The following is a 15026-nucleotide window of genomic DNA, read 5'->3' as shown; positions in this document are numbered from 1 at the left end:
ACAATGATTTCTTGTGGTTTCAGATCTTATGTCTAATTCTTTAATTTGTTTCAGTTATCTAAGTCTTTAATCTATTTTGAATTGATTTTTGTATATAGTGAAGATTAGTTACTTTCATTCTTTCTCATGTGAATATCTAGTTTTTTCAGCACCATTTGTTGAGAAAACTGTCAGTTTCCCCACTGTGTAGTGTTGTCTGTGTTTTCGAGACCAGTTGACCATATATGTGTGGTTTTATTTCTGGGCTTTCTATTTTGTTCCACTTGGTCATAGTGTATGATTCTTTTAATATGCCATTGAATTCTGTTTTCTGGTATTTTGTTGAAGATTTTTGCATCTGTGCTCATCAGAGATATTGGCCTCTTGTTTTCTCTTCTTGTCATGTCTTTGTTTGGCTTTGGCATTAGGGTAATACTGGACTCATAGAATAAGTTTGTAAGTTCCTTCCAAATAAATTTTTCCTCTTCAATTTTTTTTGGAAAAGTTTAAGAAGGATTCGTATTACTTTGTCTTTAAAATTTTGGTAGGCCTCAATCAAAGAAGCCTCTGGTCCTCGGCTGCTTTTTTGTTGGGATGTTTTTGATTACTGATGGAATCTTCTTTCTTGTGGGTCTTATTAGGTTGTGTTTTTGTTTTTGTTTTTGTTTTTCTTTTTCCAGATTTTCTGTTCTTTGATGATTCAGTCTTGGTAGGTTGTATGCTTCTAGGAATTATGTGTTTTTTTCTAGGTTATCCAATTTGTTGGAATATTTTTAGAAAGATTTATATTTTTGTTGAAATTCTCACTTAGTTCATGTATTGTTTTCCTGAGTTTGTTTAACGTCTTCATGATAGTTATTTAGCATTCTCTTTCAAATAATTCCTATACCTCTGTTTCATTGGGGTTGGTTTCCAGAGATTTATCTTACTCCTTTGTTTGGCCCATGTTTGTCTGATTCTCCATTTTCCTTAATTCTTTGTGTTGGTTTTAGTGCATTAGAAAAGACAGCTACCTTTTCCAGTGTTCATGGACTGGGATTGTACAGGAGAACACCCTCACCAATCATCCTGCTTGGAGATTCCGAGGGCCTCTCTAACCCACTCTGTATGTGTCTTTTCTGAACTTCTGCATATATATTGCCAATCAGAGGGATTTGCTGGGTTCCCTCCCCCCCTCTCCAGGAATTTATAATCTCTTTCTCCCTTTTGTGTTTATGTGCTGTATCATGAGTCTTCTGGAGCCCGTGGCATAGCCCAGCTCTTTTTTTTGTTCACCCTGGCCCCCAGGCACCTAAAGTATGCTAGTCCCATCTGTGCTTCAAACCGTTTCCTACAGAAACCATTCCCTCAGGTAACCTCTTGCAAAGTTGGAACATTTTCACAGTCCAACTATCCTCCCTAGGGAAAAGCTGGGATTTGAGGATGTTGAGGATTCTACCTGCTTACTCTGTACTGTGCTGGGGGAGGGGCTGTTGTGAGCTCATGCTTGCTAGTCCAAACTTCCACTTTTGATTTCAGCGACTTCCAACCTGGGCCCTTTGTTGTTAGACTTCAAACTCAGGCATGACAGAAAACAGTCTCTTGTGCAGGTTCCAGGAAAGTTAGAATGTTGGATGTACATTCCAGTCATTTCCTTCCCTCTCCAAAAAGAAGCTGGGAGCTGAGGGTTTCCTATCATGTGGTGCTGTACTGGGTCCATGGGAGGGGAAGAATTGTGGCAAGAGGATACCTCAGATTTTTCTGCTGACTTTGATACAGTTGGTTTCATGCTTTCCTATAGTGCAGGAGACCCTCAACTGGTTCCTGAATTTCTCGCAAAGGGAATTATTCCATGTATTATTGAATCAGTGTGTCTATAGTGGGAAGGAGGACCCAGGGCTTCCTATTCTGTCATCTTGCTGACATCATTTTCTCCAAGACTTTTTTTTTCACTTAAAACTGAAAAAGAACTTAAATGAATGATAGGAGAAACAATTTACATGATGGACCGGGAATCAAAATGGCATAAGGCACTTCAGCAGCATCTTTGGAAGCCAGAACAATGCCATTGAATTCTGAGGAAAATTATTTTCAACCTAGAATTCTGTACTCAACTGTCATTATAAGGGTAAAATAAAGATGTTTTCAGTCATACAAGAAGTAAAGTAATCGATGTCCTGTATGCACTTTCTGAGGAAAGTAGTGGAAAATGTTCTCCACAAAAATGAGGAAACTAAGAAAAAGACTTGAGATCTAGGAAATAAAGGGTCCAACTCACAGAGACAAGAAAAATTCCCAGTATGATGTAAGAAATTCTCAGGTTGGCAGCTGGGCAACAGGCTTGGATGGAGTAGGAGAATAGAGAGCGTCGGAAAGGATATTTCTAAGAAAAAGGGAAACATCTATAGATTTTCTGATGTGATTGATTATATTAAAAAATGATTTGGCCGGGTGCAGTGGCTCACGCCTGTAATCCCAGCACTTTGGGAGGCTGAGGCGGGCGGATCACCAGGTTAAGAGATCGAGACCATCCTGGCCAACATGGTGAAACCCCGTCTCTACTAAAAATACAAAAAAATTAGCTGGGCGTGGTGGTGCGCGCCTGTAGTCCCAGCTACTTGGGAGGCTGAGGCAGGAGAATTGCTTGAACCCGGGAGGCAGAGGTTGCAGTGAGTCGAGGTCGCGCCACTGCACTCCAGAATGGCACCTGGTGATGGAGTGAGACTCTGTCTCAAAAAAAAAAAAAAAGAAAAAAAAATGATTTATAGTTCTGTCAGTTTGTGCTACAACAGTGAGAGGTACTTAGCAAATGAAGCAAAAGAAAAACGACAAAAAATTAACTCTAAGGTAGAAAATTGCCGAAGAAGGGAAATTTAAGGGTAGTACATTATTTTAATTTAAATGGAATACTGTAAATACTTTATTAAATGTAATTTTACTTTTTACATTATTTTTTAAAATGGTAGTAAAAAACACATAACAAATCTACCCTCCTAACCATTCTAAAGTGCAAAATGTTAACTATGCCTACATGTTGTAGAACAGGTCTCTAGAACTTTTAAATCCAATATAATTTTAATGAGTATGTAATATTTAATTGTAAGGATTTAGCATACTTTGTTTATACAGCCTTATGTTTTTGGACACTGGATTCTTTCTAATACTTGTTACAATGCTAAATGTTTATAACTAGATCTTTGCCCTTCACTGGTTCTTCAAGTTAAATACCTGAATAAAAGGAGGTATACATTTTTATTAAAGCCTAATCTTATGTAAATATTTGTTTAGTCATCTTAACTGACTCTATACATTTCCTTCTGAGTGGTGATTTGCTGTCCAGAAGCCTAGAGCTTTTGATTTAGTTGTTCTTGGGTAAGGTCTGGACATCTGTATGTTCAAAATCTTCATAAGTGTTTAGGAATTATTTCTCTAAACATTTAACATAAGCAAGTACTCGTGGAAAATATTTGCTTGGATAGTCTGTATAGAAGATATTTGGAATGTAGACCATTTTAACCTAATATATTTAAACATTTTTTTCCGCAGGAACGAATGATCACACACTTTGAAAGGTCTAAAATGGAGTAAGGAATGGGAAGATTTGCAGTCGAAGATGGCTACTATCAGGGAAGAGATCAGCATCTGTTTCAGTCTTCTGTACTGCTCCATGGGATTAAAGGAGGCAATGCCATCCTGATCTGTTCCTTGATTTTTGGGCATTGGAATTGGCAAGAGGTGTCAGAACAAAGAGAACATCTTACTGAAAACAAGTTCATAGGATGAGAAAAATCTACAAGCTTCTTATTTACAACACTGATGCCCCCTTTGCTCGCAGACTCTGACATGGATGTTCATGCAACTTAAGTGTATTGTTCCTGAACTTTCTGTAATGTTTCATTTTTTTAATCTTTCAAACTAAAAAGTTTAACATCTTCTAAAGGACTGTCATCAACACCATAATATGTAATCTCCAGGAGCAACTGCCTGTAATTTTTATTTATTTAGGGAGTTACATAGGTGATGGGGGAAATTGTTAACTACCTTTTATTTTCCTGGGAAGTCAAGGTTACATCTTGCAGAGGTTGTTGAGAAAAAAGGGCCCTTCTGAGTTAAGGAGCCATAGTTCTATCAATGATCAAAAGAGGGGAAAAAAAACTGTTACAGTATGATTCAGATCATTTAAAAAAGCAAAATCAAGTGCAATTTTGTTTACAAATTGTGTATATTTAAAGATTTTTCTATTTCAGATGTACTTTAAAGAGAAATATTAGCTTAACTCTTTTGACATCTGCTATTGTGACACATCCCATTGCTGGCAATGTGGTGCACACTCTGACCGAAACTTTTAACTACTGTTTTGTAAGCCTCCAAGGGTGGCATTGCAGGGTCCTAGGCATTGTTTTGTTTGCCTTTATGCAGAGAGGTGCTCCAAGTGCTGTGATTGAGAATCGTGCTAGAGGAACTGTAATGCTTCAGAAGTGGGAGCTTATACAAAGGAAACAGGTCCTGCTGGCTTAATTTAAACAGCTATTGCCTGAAGTAGCTTGGAGGCCTTGGACTGCTGCTTGTTCTTTAGGATGGACTGTTCTGGTAGCTGGTATTGGTTTAGAGACTGTTTATAAGGGACATCACGAGGTGATGGGATTCATTTGAAGCACTCTATTTGTTTTAATGGTTTTATCCAATTTTGCCTTCCCAAGATTTTTGTTCTACATAAAAGTTCATGCCACTTTTTAATATAAAAAATTTTAACAAAAATTAATATCTGTTTCTTATTTTTTTCAAACTTTCTGTTTTTCTCAAACTCATGAAAAAAATTTTCCATGGCTTTTATTCTAGATTGTCTTATTTTCCATTAAAACCAATGAACACAAGACCACAATCTTCACTAACTCATACTGCAGTGAAAGTGTTAACCCTTAAATGGTGTCTCTACAGCTCTTTACTATGGTAATTTAAGAAATTTCCTAGGAAGTATCTCTGAGGAACAGCAGTCCTAACAACTGACTAGATTCTCATGCTAACTCATTAGGCAAAGGTTGGTGGTATTGTTGTATGCTGCTATTGCATATTAAAACTTAGCAGATGAGTAATAATTATAATGCAGCCAGGATAGTTGGTCAAATATTTTTTGAGGCTGGTTTGATACTGACTTGAGCCTAGGAAAAAAAACCCATTGTGTTAAGCAGGAGTGTATAGTAAAAATTCTATAGCCTGGGCCCTGATAATTCTACTTAACACCTTCTGTATTACTGGGAATGGATATAGTGTGTCACATCTTAGGACAGGTTCAGAAGGAATTTATAGTTTTACATTGATCTGTTAAATTAGGGTTTATATTGTTTATTTTGGTTTTGGGCCTGAACTAAAAGTACTAGAACTTCTTCCAGCACAACAGCTGGTAATTTTTAATTTTCAAGAAGGTAATCAGCTTCTGTGGTGAAAATCAGCTATAACAGGATTTGTTTAGCAATTTTTATGTTTCTGATTACTTGAAAGTGTACTTTCACTTGATTATCAGAACAGCATTTGGTAAAGATGGACAAGTATTTCTAGTTTACACATGAAGAAACTGACATTGTGTAAAAATAAAATGGCCAGGACCAGTTTTTTTTACTTCATATCATAGACTTACCCTTTTTCTTTACATTTTTGCTTTAAACCCAAATGCTTAATTTTTTGACCTATCTGATGTTTTCCTAGGAGGAAATTACCAGATATAGATCATTCTTGGAGCCCAAACTAAGTTTTGATTTTTAAGTATTCAAGGGGAATACTAGGGTAACCTCAGACAGTACAGGTCCCAGGTCCTATAGGAGGAAGAGCCATAACACCTTCCTAAAATGAGTATTAGTATGTAAGACAGAGCTTGGGAAAGTTGAATTGGTAGGAATGTGATCATCAAAATAAAAGGAGGCTTATTTCACTGACTTCCAAGAGTTAGTGAATCATCTCTTGCTGCCTAAACTCTTGCTACTCAAAATGTGGTCCAGGGACCAGCAACATCTGGGAGATTTTTGGTGCTCAATTGAGGGTCTTACTCTGGTCCTACTGAATCAAAAGATGCATTTCAACAATGTCTCTAGGTGATTTGTATGCACATTAAATTTGAAAAGCATTGGCCTCAAATGGTGGTTCTCAATCGGTGATTTTGCCTCCCAGAGGACATACGGCCAACAGATATTTTTGGTTATACCTCTGTGGGGAAGTTACTACTTGCATCTGGTGGGTGGAGGTTAAGGATGCTGTTAAACATTGTACATTGTACAGAGCACGCCCCCTCCCCCAACAAGAAATTATCCTGCCGTAATTGTGGGTAGTGCTACCACTAAGAAACCCTAGCCTAAAACTGTGGTTTTTCAAGCTTGTAAGTGCACGGACTCTTGGTGGTTCTCAAGCTTGTAAGTACATGGGTTTATTAAAACAAATTGATGTTCCTCTCCAGTTTCAGATTCAGTAGAACAGGAATTCAGTAGAACAGATTCAGGAATGGGCCTGAAACTTGGCATTTCTAACAAGTTCACAGGTGGTGCTGATGCTGCTATTGCTGGTCCTCTAGAACCACTTTCAGAGCCACTGGCCTAGAACAACCTTGAAGGTATAAAGGTAAGGTGCTTGTACTAATTGGGATAGAATGGTAATACTAAAGCTGCCATTTATTGAGAGCTGAGATTGTGTCAGGTGTTGCTAAGCGCTCACGACACTAGGTCACAGGTACTTAATACAAACCATTTTGCAGATTAGGAAAGTAAGGCATCAAAGTATTAAATTTTCTAAATCGCAGCTAATTTGCTAACTGGTAGATCTCCGTCTGAGGTCTGACGCCAAAGCCCGAATTTTTAACCATCATGCCCACTGCCTAAAACAGTTCTAAGATTAAGAGGTTGTTCCTTCTATGGTAAGCCCATGGCTACTCGGGATTAAGTAGTTCTCAATCCAGAGTGACGACGGCGACTCAGAAACCAGTCAATTCCTGGAGTGCATCGGAAGGAAGAGGTGGGACTTCGGCTGCGGAAGGGGCGGGCCTAACCTGCAGGAAGTCCGGGGTTGACGATGGCTGTGTTGTTGACTGTCCTGTAGCGGCGAGTCCTGGCCGGATCCCCATTTACCCTTAGCCCAGCCTCGTTCCGGACCCCAGACCGGCCCGGCACACTCGGTGAGACGGCGGCGGCGACTCTCCCCTTGCCGCCATGCACGACGCTTTCGAGCCAGTGCCGATCCTAGAAAAGCTGCCTCTGCAAATCGACTGTCTGGCTGCTTGGGGTAAGCCGAGGGGCCGCGCGGGGTCAGGACAGGAGCGGCGCAGATCTTTTGTGAGGCCGGGGAAGTGGACAGGCGTCCATCTGTGTGGGCTTCGGTTTGATGCTACCTGAGAGGGGCTTGGGATTAGGGAGGGCAGAGAGATGACTACCGTCTATAGACATCGATGTCTATGAGGCGGCCTGGGTGATCCAGTGATCCAGTCATTTAGGGGAGTTCCACTTGCCCTTGCTCCCTGTGCAGAGTGGGGGGACGAGCTTTCCTTTTTGATTGTGCTCAGCTTTGGCCCATTTTAATTCCCAAGAAGTGTTCATTTTAGAGGGCCAAAGCAGTAAGAAGTTCTTAGCCTACCAGGGGCTTGAAGTTGTCCAGATGATTGTGGTGTTTTCTAGATGAAAGTTAACCCTGGTTTTGGGGTCAATGAACAAGTTAACACCATATGGCTTTTTTTTTCCCCTCAGTAATCACTCGTTCACTTCTCAATTCCTGTAGGAAACTCATGTAGTTACGCCAGTGGTTGTAATCTACCCAAGTGGTTGATTACCTTGTATCCAAAGCGTCCAAGTTACCTAATTCTGTAGGTAGAAGAGTTTCCAGATTGTCGTGAAACCTAACCCATAAAAACTTGCATAGTCCTTTTGGGATTGACTAGCGCAGAAAGCAAGGACAGACATCTCTTGTGTGCTCTGAAATACAAATGAAGGTTTCGGGGGTAAGGATGAACATTGTGCTTTTATCTATGAGTGACTGATCTGATAACTGCCCCCAAAGACCAAGGAAATCATTTCTAACTTTCCTCTTAATGTTTAGGTCCTAGAAATCAAGGACCATAAAAATGTGACTCACATCTCTTACTCAGATCTTATACTGATCTAGATGGGTACCCATGATGAGCCTCATGGAATCTTGGTGGTGTCTGATATCAGGTGCATCAGCAGTTCACAGTGTCACCCAGTCATCCTTGCAGGGTTCTTCATGACTTCTTCAGTAGGGTTCTTCCACAATGAATTTTCATGTTAATGTGCACCCCTCCTCCTTCACCAGCTCTGGGTGTCATTAAAATCACACCTCCACAGTAAGCTGTTCTAGTCCTTTCGGTTAAGAGAATCCTACTTGCTCCAAACATCTCAAGAAAACCAGTTTCTGTCATTAAATGCTCTCATTAAACATTTAAATAGAGGAGGAGAAAATGTTTTTAAGTGAAAGATCTGACACTGCATCAAGGGATTCATTCCCCCAGTGCTTCATCAGACATGTGTATTAGGTGCCTACATGGGCCTTTCTCTCTGCAAAGGACAGCAATACAATGATGAACATGAGACAATGCCTGTGCCCCTAGGATACACACTGGGAGACAAAGACATGTGAACAGATTATGATACTAGAGAAAGATGTTGCCTATTATTGCAACATGGGTTGGGGGGGTACCCAACTCAGCTAAGGACATATGTTTCTGAAAGGGATTAATGCAGCTGTTGCCACACTTGACTTAGCTCATCAGAATCCTTGACTCTGATCTCCTATTGGACCATTAGCACATAGTTCTCCTAGACTCTGACCAACTCCACTGTCACAGTAAAGATTCCTTGCACCTGTGGTTTTTCAGGAACACAGTTTTGAAACGATAGGTAGCTTTTGGCCTTCTTTGATTACCCACCAAACAGGAGGAATGCTCTTTGCTTCCTAAGGTGCTTTTGTATATATTGGGTTAAGAGAGGGCATTTACTGCCTCATGCTTCAAAAGTGCTTTATTTCCAGATTTGTGCAGCAGTAATTATTGCTCTTTCTAGTCATTATCCCTTTTACCTTTGGATGGAAAGTTCATCCAGGAACCTCCAGAGCCAGGTCACACAGGGCCAAATAATATTCGAGGTGTAAATGTCTTAGAGACAATATACTCTGTCTCCTAGGAATAGAAATCGGGAGAACATGATGAGGGTGATTTCTTTCTAAACTGAAAACTTGTATAATCCTGCTGCTTTTTCAGCATCTTCATTTGGATGTCTAGTAGCATAGCCGAAACAGTTCTTGATTCCTCTCCCCTCAAACATGCCTGTCCTTCTGTATCTTACCTCTCAGCAAGTGGCATTTCTACTTACCTCTTTGACTAAGGCCAAAAGCTTTGGAATCATTCTTGACTTCTCTCATTCTATTTTACACTATATCCCATCTATTAGCAAATCTTCTGTGTTCTATCCCTAGAATAAATCTGAAATCCAGCCATTTCTGTCTTGATGATTACTACTCTTGAAGGCATCATCATCTGTCACTTGAATTACTGTAGTAGTCTTCTCATTGATCACCCTGTGTTTGCCTTTGTGCCATTTTCAGTTTTTTATCTACGAGCTAGAGTGAAACTTTGAAAACCTAAATCTGATTCTATCTGTCCTCTGCTCACAACCCTCCCATGGTATCACATCACAACTAGAATAAGTTCCAAAGTCTTTACCTTGTCTGGAAATATCTGACATGATCAGGCCCTTGTTATTTCCCTGTCTCCTGTACACTTCTCACTCCTTTCTGGCACCAGTCACACACAGCCTTCCTTGTTCTATCAATGCACAAAGTACATACCCACCTCAGGGCCTTTGCACTTGCTGTTTCCTCGGCCTGGCACTCACTTGCCTCAGCATATATGTTTCATTCCTCATTTTACTCAAGTCTCTGCTGAAATGTCACCCAAATCAGCAAAACCTTCCCTACGTATCCTATATAAAAGAGATAGCCACATCCACCAATGTACTATTTTCTTAGCCTTATCTTCTAATCATGGATCACCATCTACTGTTATTTTATGTATTATTATTGCCTCTCTCATCCACATTAGAATGTAAGTTCCCTCAGGGCAGGAACTTTGTTTTCTACATTGCTGTATCTGCAGTACCTAAAATGTTTCCTGATTCAGTGGGTATTCATTAAATATGTGTTTAATGAATAATGCTGATATAGTAATAGCTTGCAATTGTTGAATGCTAATCTGTATTAGGCTTTTATAAAATAAAAACTCCATTTTACAGAAGGATCTGAGGCTTAGAAAATTTAAGAAATTATTCCAAGGTCACATGTTCTGTAACTCATGTCCGATTCTAGAGCCTGGTTCCTAAACTTGAATGTATATTCAAAGCCTGTAAGAAATGCAGACTTCATGTGTATATATGTGTATCTGTATGTGTATATATAATACATAATTATATTTTCCAGAGAAACAATGGAAAGATAAATCAAAAATTACTAAAATGATGCCCATGGCAGAAGGGAGAGGAAAAGATAAAATGGACGATGATAGAAACTAGACTTTTCATTGTTTTAGCTTTGGAGATACATAAATGTTTCATAAAAACAAATAACAAAATTTTATTTTATTTTATGTTATTTTTTATTTTTTGAGACTGAGTCTTGCTCTATCACCCAGGCTGGAGTGCAGTGGTATAATCTCGACTCACTGCAACCTCCGACTCCCTGGTACAAGCCATTCTCGTGCCTCAGCATCCTGAGTAGCTGCGATTACAGGCGCATGCCACCACGCCTAGCTAATTTTTGTATTTTTTTAAATATATATATATATTTTATTGCACTTTAGGTTCTGGGGTACATGTGCAGATCATGCAGGATTGTTGCATAGGTACATACATGGCAATGTGGTTTGTTGCCTCCATCCTCCCGTCACCTATATCTGACATTTCTCCCCATGTTATCCCTCCCCAATGTCCCTACGCCCCACTGTCTCTCTCCTATTCCCCCGCAACAGACCCCAGTGTGTGATGCTTCCCTCCTTGTATCCATGTGTTCTCATTGTTCACCCACCTATGAGTGAGAACATGTGGTGTTTGATTTTCTGTTCTTGTGTCAATTTGCTGAGAATGATGGTTTCCAGATTCGTCCATGAACCTACAAAGGACATGAATTCATTGTATTTTATGGCTGCATAATATTCCATGGTGTATATGTGCCACATTTTCTTTGTCCAGTCTATCATTGATGGGCATTTGGGTTGGTTCCAGGTCTTTGCTATTGTAAACAGTGCTGCAGTGAACATACGTGTGTAGTAGAGATGGGGTTTCACCAAGTGGTCAGGCTGGTCTCGAACTCCTGAACTCAAGCGATCTGTCCACCTTGGCCTCCCAGAGGGTTAGGATTACAGGCTAAGCCACCGTGCCCAGCCAACAAAATTAAATTTTAAAATTTAGATTTCAGGGTACCACCTCAAAGCCATTGAATCTGAATCTCCATGTGCAGGGCCCAGGAATGTGCATTTTTTTTTTTTTTTTGTATAAAACATTTAATTTATTGGTCTTTGTGGGGAATCACTACTGTTTTACAACTGAGCCATTAATTTTGTAGCTTCATCAACATTAACTGGTTTGCTTTCACGACGCTGCTGAGGAATCAGTTCTTTCTGCAGAGGTTCAAGTGAAAGGCCTTTTGAGAAATGTGCAAGTTCCTTTTGTACATCTACAAAAGCTTTATTTACTCTGTTAATTTTTTCTTCATTCATAATGTTTATCTCGGCCAGGCGCGGTGGCTCACACCTGTAATCCCAGCACCTTGGGAAGCCAAGGTGGGTGGACTGCCTGAATTCAGGAGTTTGAGACCAGTCTAGCCAACATGGTGAAATCTTGTCTCTACTTCTTAAGATTAGTGGTAACTGGTTTTGCTTTGTTTTTAGCCTTAAAGTTTTTTTGGCTGACTATGTGAAATACATTCCTGGACTTCAGCCCTCTTAATTTGTTTTTGGCCATTGTTAGGAATTCAATACTTGCGTGCAGCTTCTTAAGCTCCAGGTGATGCCATCTGGCACGTACGGCATCCAGGAAGTTCTGGGCGGAATGTGCATTTTTAATAGGTCCAGGTGATTTGAATGCAGCTAACTGGGGGCTTATGCCCAAATGAGAAGCACTGTTATTTGCCATGTTACCCAACGAAGGGAAGTGACTACTATCTTATTCAGCTCTGTGTTCCCTGCAGTGGCCAGCATTGGGCCAGAAATGGAATTTATTACATGAAGTTGGACCATATTGCACTGTTGGAAGGAGCTTCATTAGGGTGATTATGAGCAATAGGGCCTAACCCTCCTTCCCAAGAGGAATTAAGTCCAACCTTGTGGCTCACGGGTAGGCCATCAGGAGTTTTCCAGGGCTGATACTGCTTTGCTTATGTGTCCGTTATGTGTTTGCATAGTTTGTCCTGCTTTCTGTTGTGTATTACTGTGTTGAGTCTCAGAAGGGACTGTCCACCCTACGCTGTGCTTGCTCTGCAGGCTTCTCGTTCTGTGTGTTGTGCGGGCACAGCTGTGTTAAATAATGTATCCTAGAGAATGGAGGACCCAATATGGAACAGGTCCTCTGCCTAATGGCACATTTAATCAATCAGATTGATTTAAAAGTTTTCAGTGGGCCGGGCCTCATGGCTCACGCCTGTAATCCCAACCAAGGCGGGCGGATCATGAGGTCAAGAGATTGAGACCATCCCAGCCAACGTGGTGACACCTCGTCTCTACTTAAAAAAAAAAAAAAAAAAAAAAAAATACAAAAATTAGCTGGGCATGGTGGCATGCGCCTGTAGTTCCAGCTACTCGGGAGGCTGAAGCAGGAGAATTGCTTGAACCCAGGAGGTGGAAGTTGCAGTGAGCCAAGATCATGCCACTGCACTCCAGCCTGGCGCCTGGCGACAGAGTGAGACTCTGTCTCAAAAAAAATCACCCAGGCTGGAGTGCAATGGTGCAATCTCTGCTCACTGCAACCTCCGCCTCCCAGGTTCAAGCAATTCTTCTGCCTCAGCCTCCTGGGTAGCCGGGATTACAAGTGCCTGCCACCACACTTGGCTAGATGGAGTCTCGCTCTGTCGCCTCTGTCACCCAGGCTGGAGTGCAGTTGTGTGATCTTGGCTCACTACAGTCTCCACCTCCCGGGTTCAAGCGATTCTCTGTCTCAGCCTCCCAATTAGCTGGGATTACAGGCACATGCCACCGTGCCCAGCTAACTTTTTGTGTTTTTAGTAGAGACAGGATTTCACTGTGTTAGCCAGTAGGGTCTTGATCTCCTGACCTCATGATCTGCCCGCCTCAGCCTCCCAAAGTGCTGGGATTACAGGTGTGAGCTACCATGCCTGGCCTAATTTTTATGTTTTTTTAGTAGAGACAGGGTTTCATGAGGTTGGGCAGGCTGGTTTCAAACTCCTGACCCTCTGGTGATTCACCTGCCTCAGCCTCCCAAAGTGCTGGGATTACAGGCATGAGCCACTGCACCTGGCCCCTAAACATTTGATTTTTAAAAATATTGGTGTGTCTTAATTTGGGTTCACAGAAAAAAAAATGTAAATAAAATTTTAAAAATTTATTCACAAACATTTCAATAAAAAATGGAAAATAGACTTTTGAATGTCATGTTTAGGAATTTGACTTCCTATTTTCATAGTGTAGCTTCATAGGATTTTTTAAGCCCCATTGTGACAGCATCAGAGATCTACTCTAAGATAACTGACAGCAAATGTGAGAGTGCACAGAGTGAATGAGACCAGTTGAAACTGTCACAGGGGTCCCTGGAGAGACTCTACAGGAGGAGGCTGTCAAGAGGTACCATTAGAGGTAAAATTGATAGACCTTGGCTAACTCAGGAGGAAGCTGAGGCTATAAAAAGAGATAAAGAAAAACAGGAACTGGTGGGGATTTGGGAGACAGAGTGGAGAGAGAAGGATGGGGAAGATGGTGAACATTATGTTGGCCTTTTTGGTTATAGATTTTTTAAAAATCCACTTTATTTTACTTATATCTGAAATATCAGTGGGTGGCCTAAAAACCAACTTTAGTATTGCCAAATTGCTCGATATTGTGATATGTATAAATAAAGTTCTAAATATAATGTCTTTTACAAAGCAAACATTGCAAACTGAATTATTTTATTTCTTCATATTCTGCCCCAGCATAAATCTCCAATCGTCATTAGAGCTGCTGTTATTTCTTGATTTCAACTTATGTTATTAAGAGCACACAGTGTCTTACTTTTTGTGTCCTGCCTTTCCTTTAAGACCCCAAATCAAAGAAAATAGAATCACACTCTTTTTCTGGATGACTAAGAACATCATCTTGGAGAAATACTCTTGATCCTCTGGATAAGGAATGTAGATGCTGACCTGTTTTTATAAATGTAACTACTGCCTTTCAGACAACCTTTGGCTGACACCCATTCTTTTGACATGGGTGCCTTAGTAAGTACATCACAGCATGTGGTTGGGAATCAGACAAATTGGGGTTGGGATCCCAACTCTGCTACTTACCACATGTGTGACTCTGGAAAAGTTATATATCCCCTAGGCCTCAACTTCCTCATCTATAAAATGGGGATTTGAAAAAAGGACTTACTTCAAGGGATAGTTGTGAGGATTAGTGAAATAACAGATGTGCTTAGCATGTCTTGGAACACAATACATGTTCAATAAAATTTACCTATTTGTACCATTATCCAAGATTTTATTTTACAAGGATCAAGAATCAAGAGAGTTTATGAAAAGAATGAGTGATCTTTATGTTATCAAAAGGCTAAGGAAGTATCTGTACATGCTTACCTTCCCTGAATGATGTAATATGGGTCTGTCAGGGTAATAATTTAAACTTTTTCTGAGCCTCTTTCTTTTTACCTAGACTAGTGACTCCCAAATGTGGTCCTTGAACCACCACATCAGAAAGTTGTTAGAAATGACAATTCCTGCGCCTACTTTTAGACCACTGAATCAGAAACTCCGGGGTAGAGCCCAGCATTCTGTATTTTAACAAACTCTCAAATAATTCTGATACACCAAAGTTTAAGAACCAC

At 40.4% G+C, this 15026-nt stretch overlaps 3 protein-coding genes across 9 annotated transcripts in view; 2 read left to right on the top strand and 1 right to left on the bottom strand.

Annotated features, from left to right (window-relative positions):
- TMEM87A (transmembrane protein 87A) overlaps positions 1-4720 on the top strand; it is a 57699-nt gene extending 52979 nt beyond the window's left edge. For all 6 annotated transcript variants that reach the window (XM_064365944.1, XM_064365942.1, XM_064365945.1 and 3 more), the window contains exon 20: positions 3505-4720. In XM_064365944.1, coding sequence (XP_064222014.1) covers positions 3505-3546 — 42 coding nt within the window. In that variant the 3' untranslated portion in view covers positions 3547-4720. The remainder of the gene's footprint in view (positions 1-3504) is intronic.
- A 2283-nt stretch (positions 4721-7003) lies between these two features.
- Positions 7004-15026, top strand: part of VPS39 (VPS39 subunit of HOPS complex) — a 61239-nt gene continuing 53216 nt past the window's right edge. For both annotated transcript variants that reach the window (XM_012442319.2, XM_012442318.2), the window contains exon 1: positions 7004-7221. In XM_012442319.2, coding sequence (XP_012297742.1) covers positions 7149-7221 — 73 coding nt within the window. In that variant the 5' untranslated portion in view covers positions 7004-7148. The remainder of the gene's footprint in view (positions 7222-15026) is intronic.
- On the bottom strand, positions 11483-12022 carry LOC110568751 (ribosomal biogenesis factor-like). Its single transcript, XM_021673099.2, has 2 exons — positions 11845-12022; positions 11483-11747 (listed from the first exon to the last, which is right to left on the bottom strand). Exons 1-2 carry the CDS (start codon positions 11955-11957, stop codon positions 11534-11536), a joined length of 327 nt encoding a protein of 108 aa, XP_021528774.2. The 5' UTR covers positions 11958-12022; the 3' UTR covers positions 11483-11533.

The sequence above is a fragment of the Aotus nancymaae genome, unplaced genomic scaffold (assembly GCF_030222135.1).
Source record: "Aotus nancymaae isolate 86718 unplaced genomic scaffold, 86718_ANA_hifiasm-v0.15.2.pri h1tg000062l, whole genome shotgun sequence".
NCBI lineage: Eukaryota > Metazoa > Chordata > Mammalia > Primates > Aotidae > Aotus > Aotus nancymaae.
Note: the sequence above shows the minus strand (reverse complement) of the source record. Positions and strands in the feature narration are given on the sequence as shown.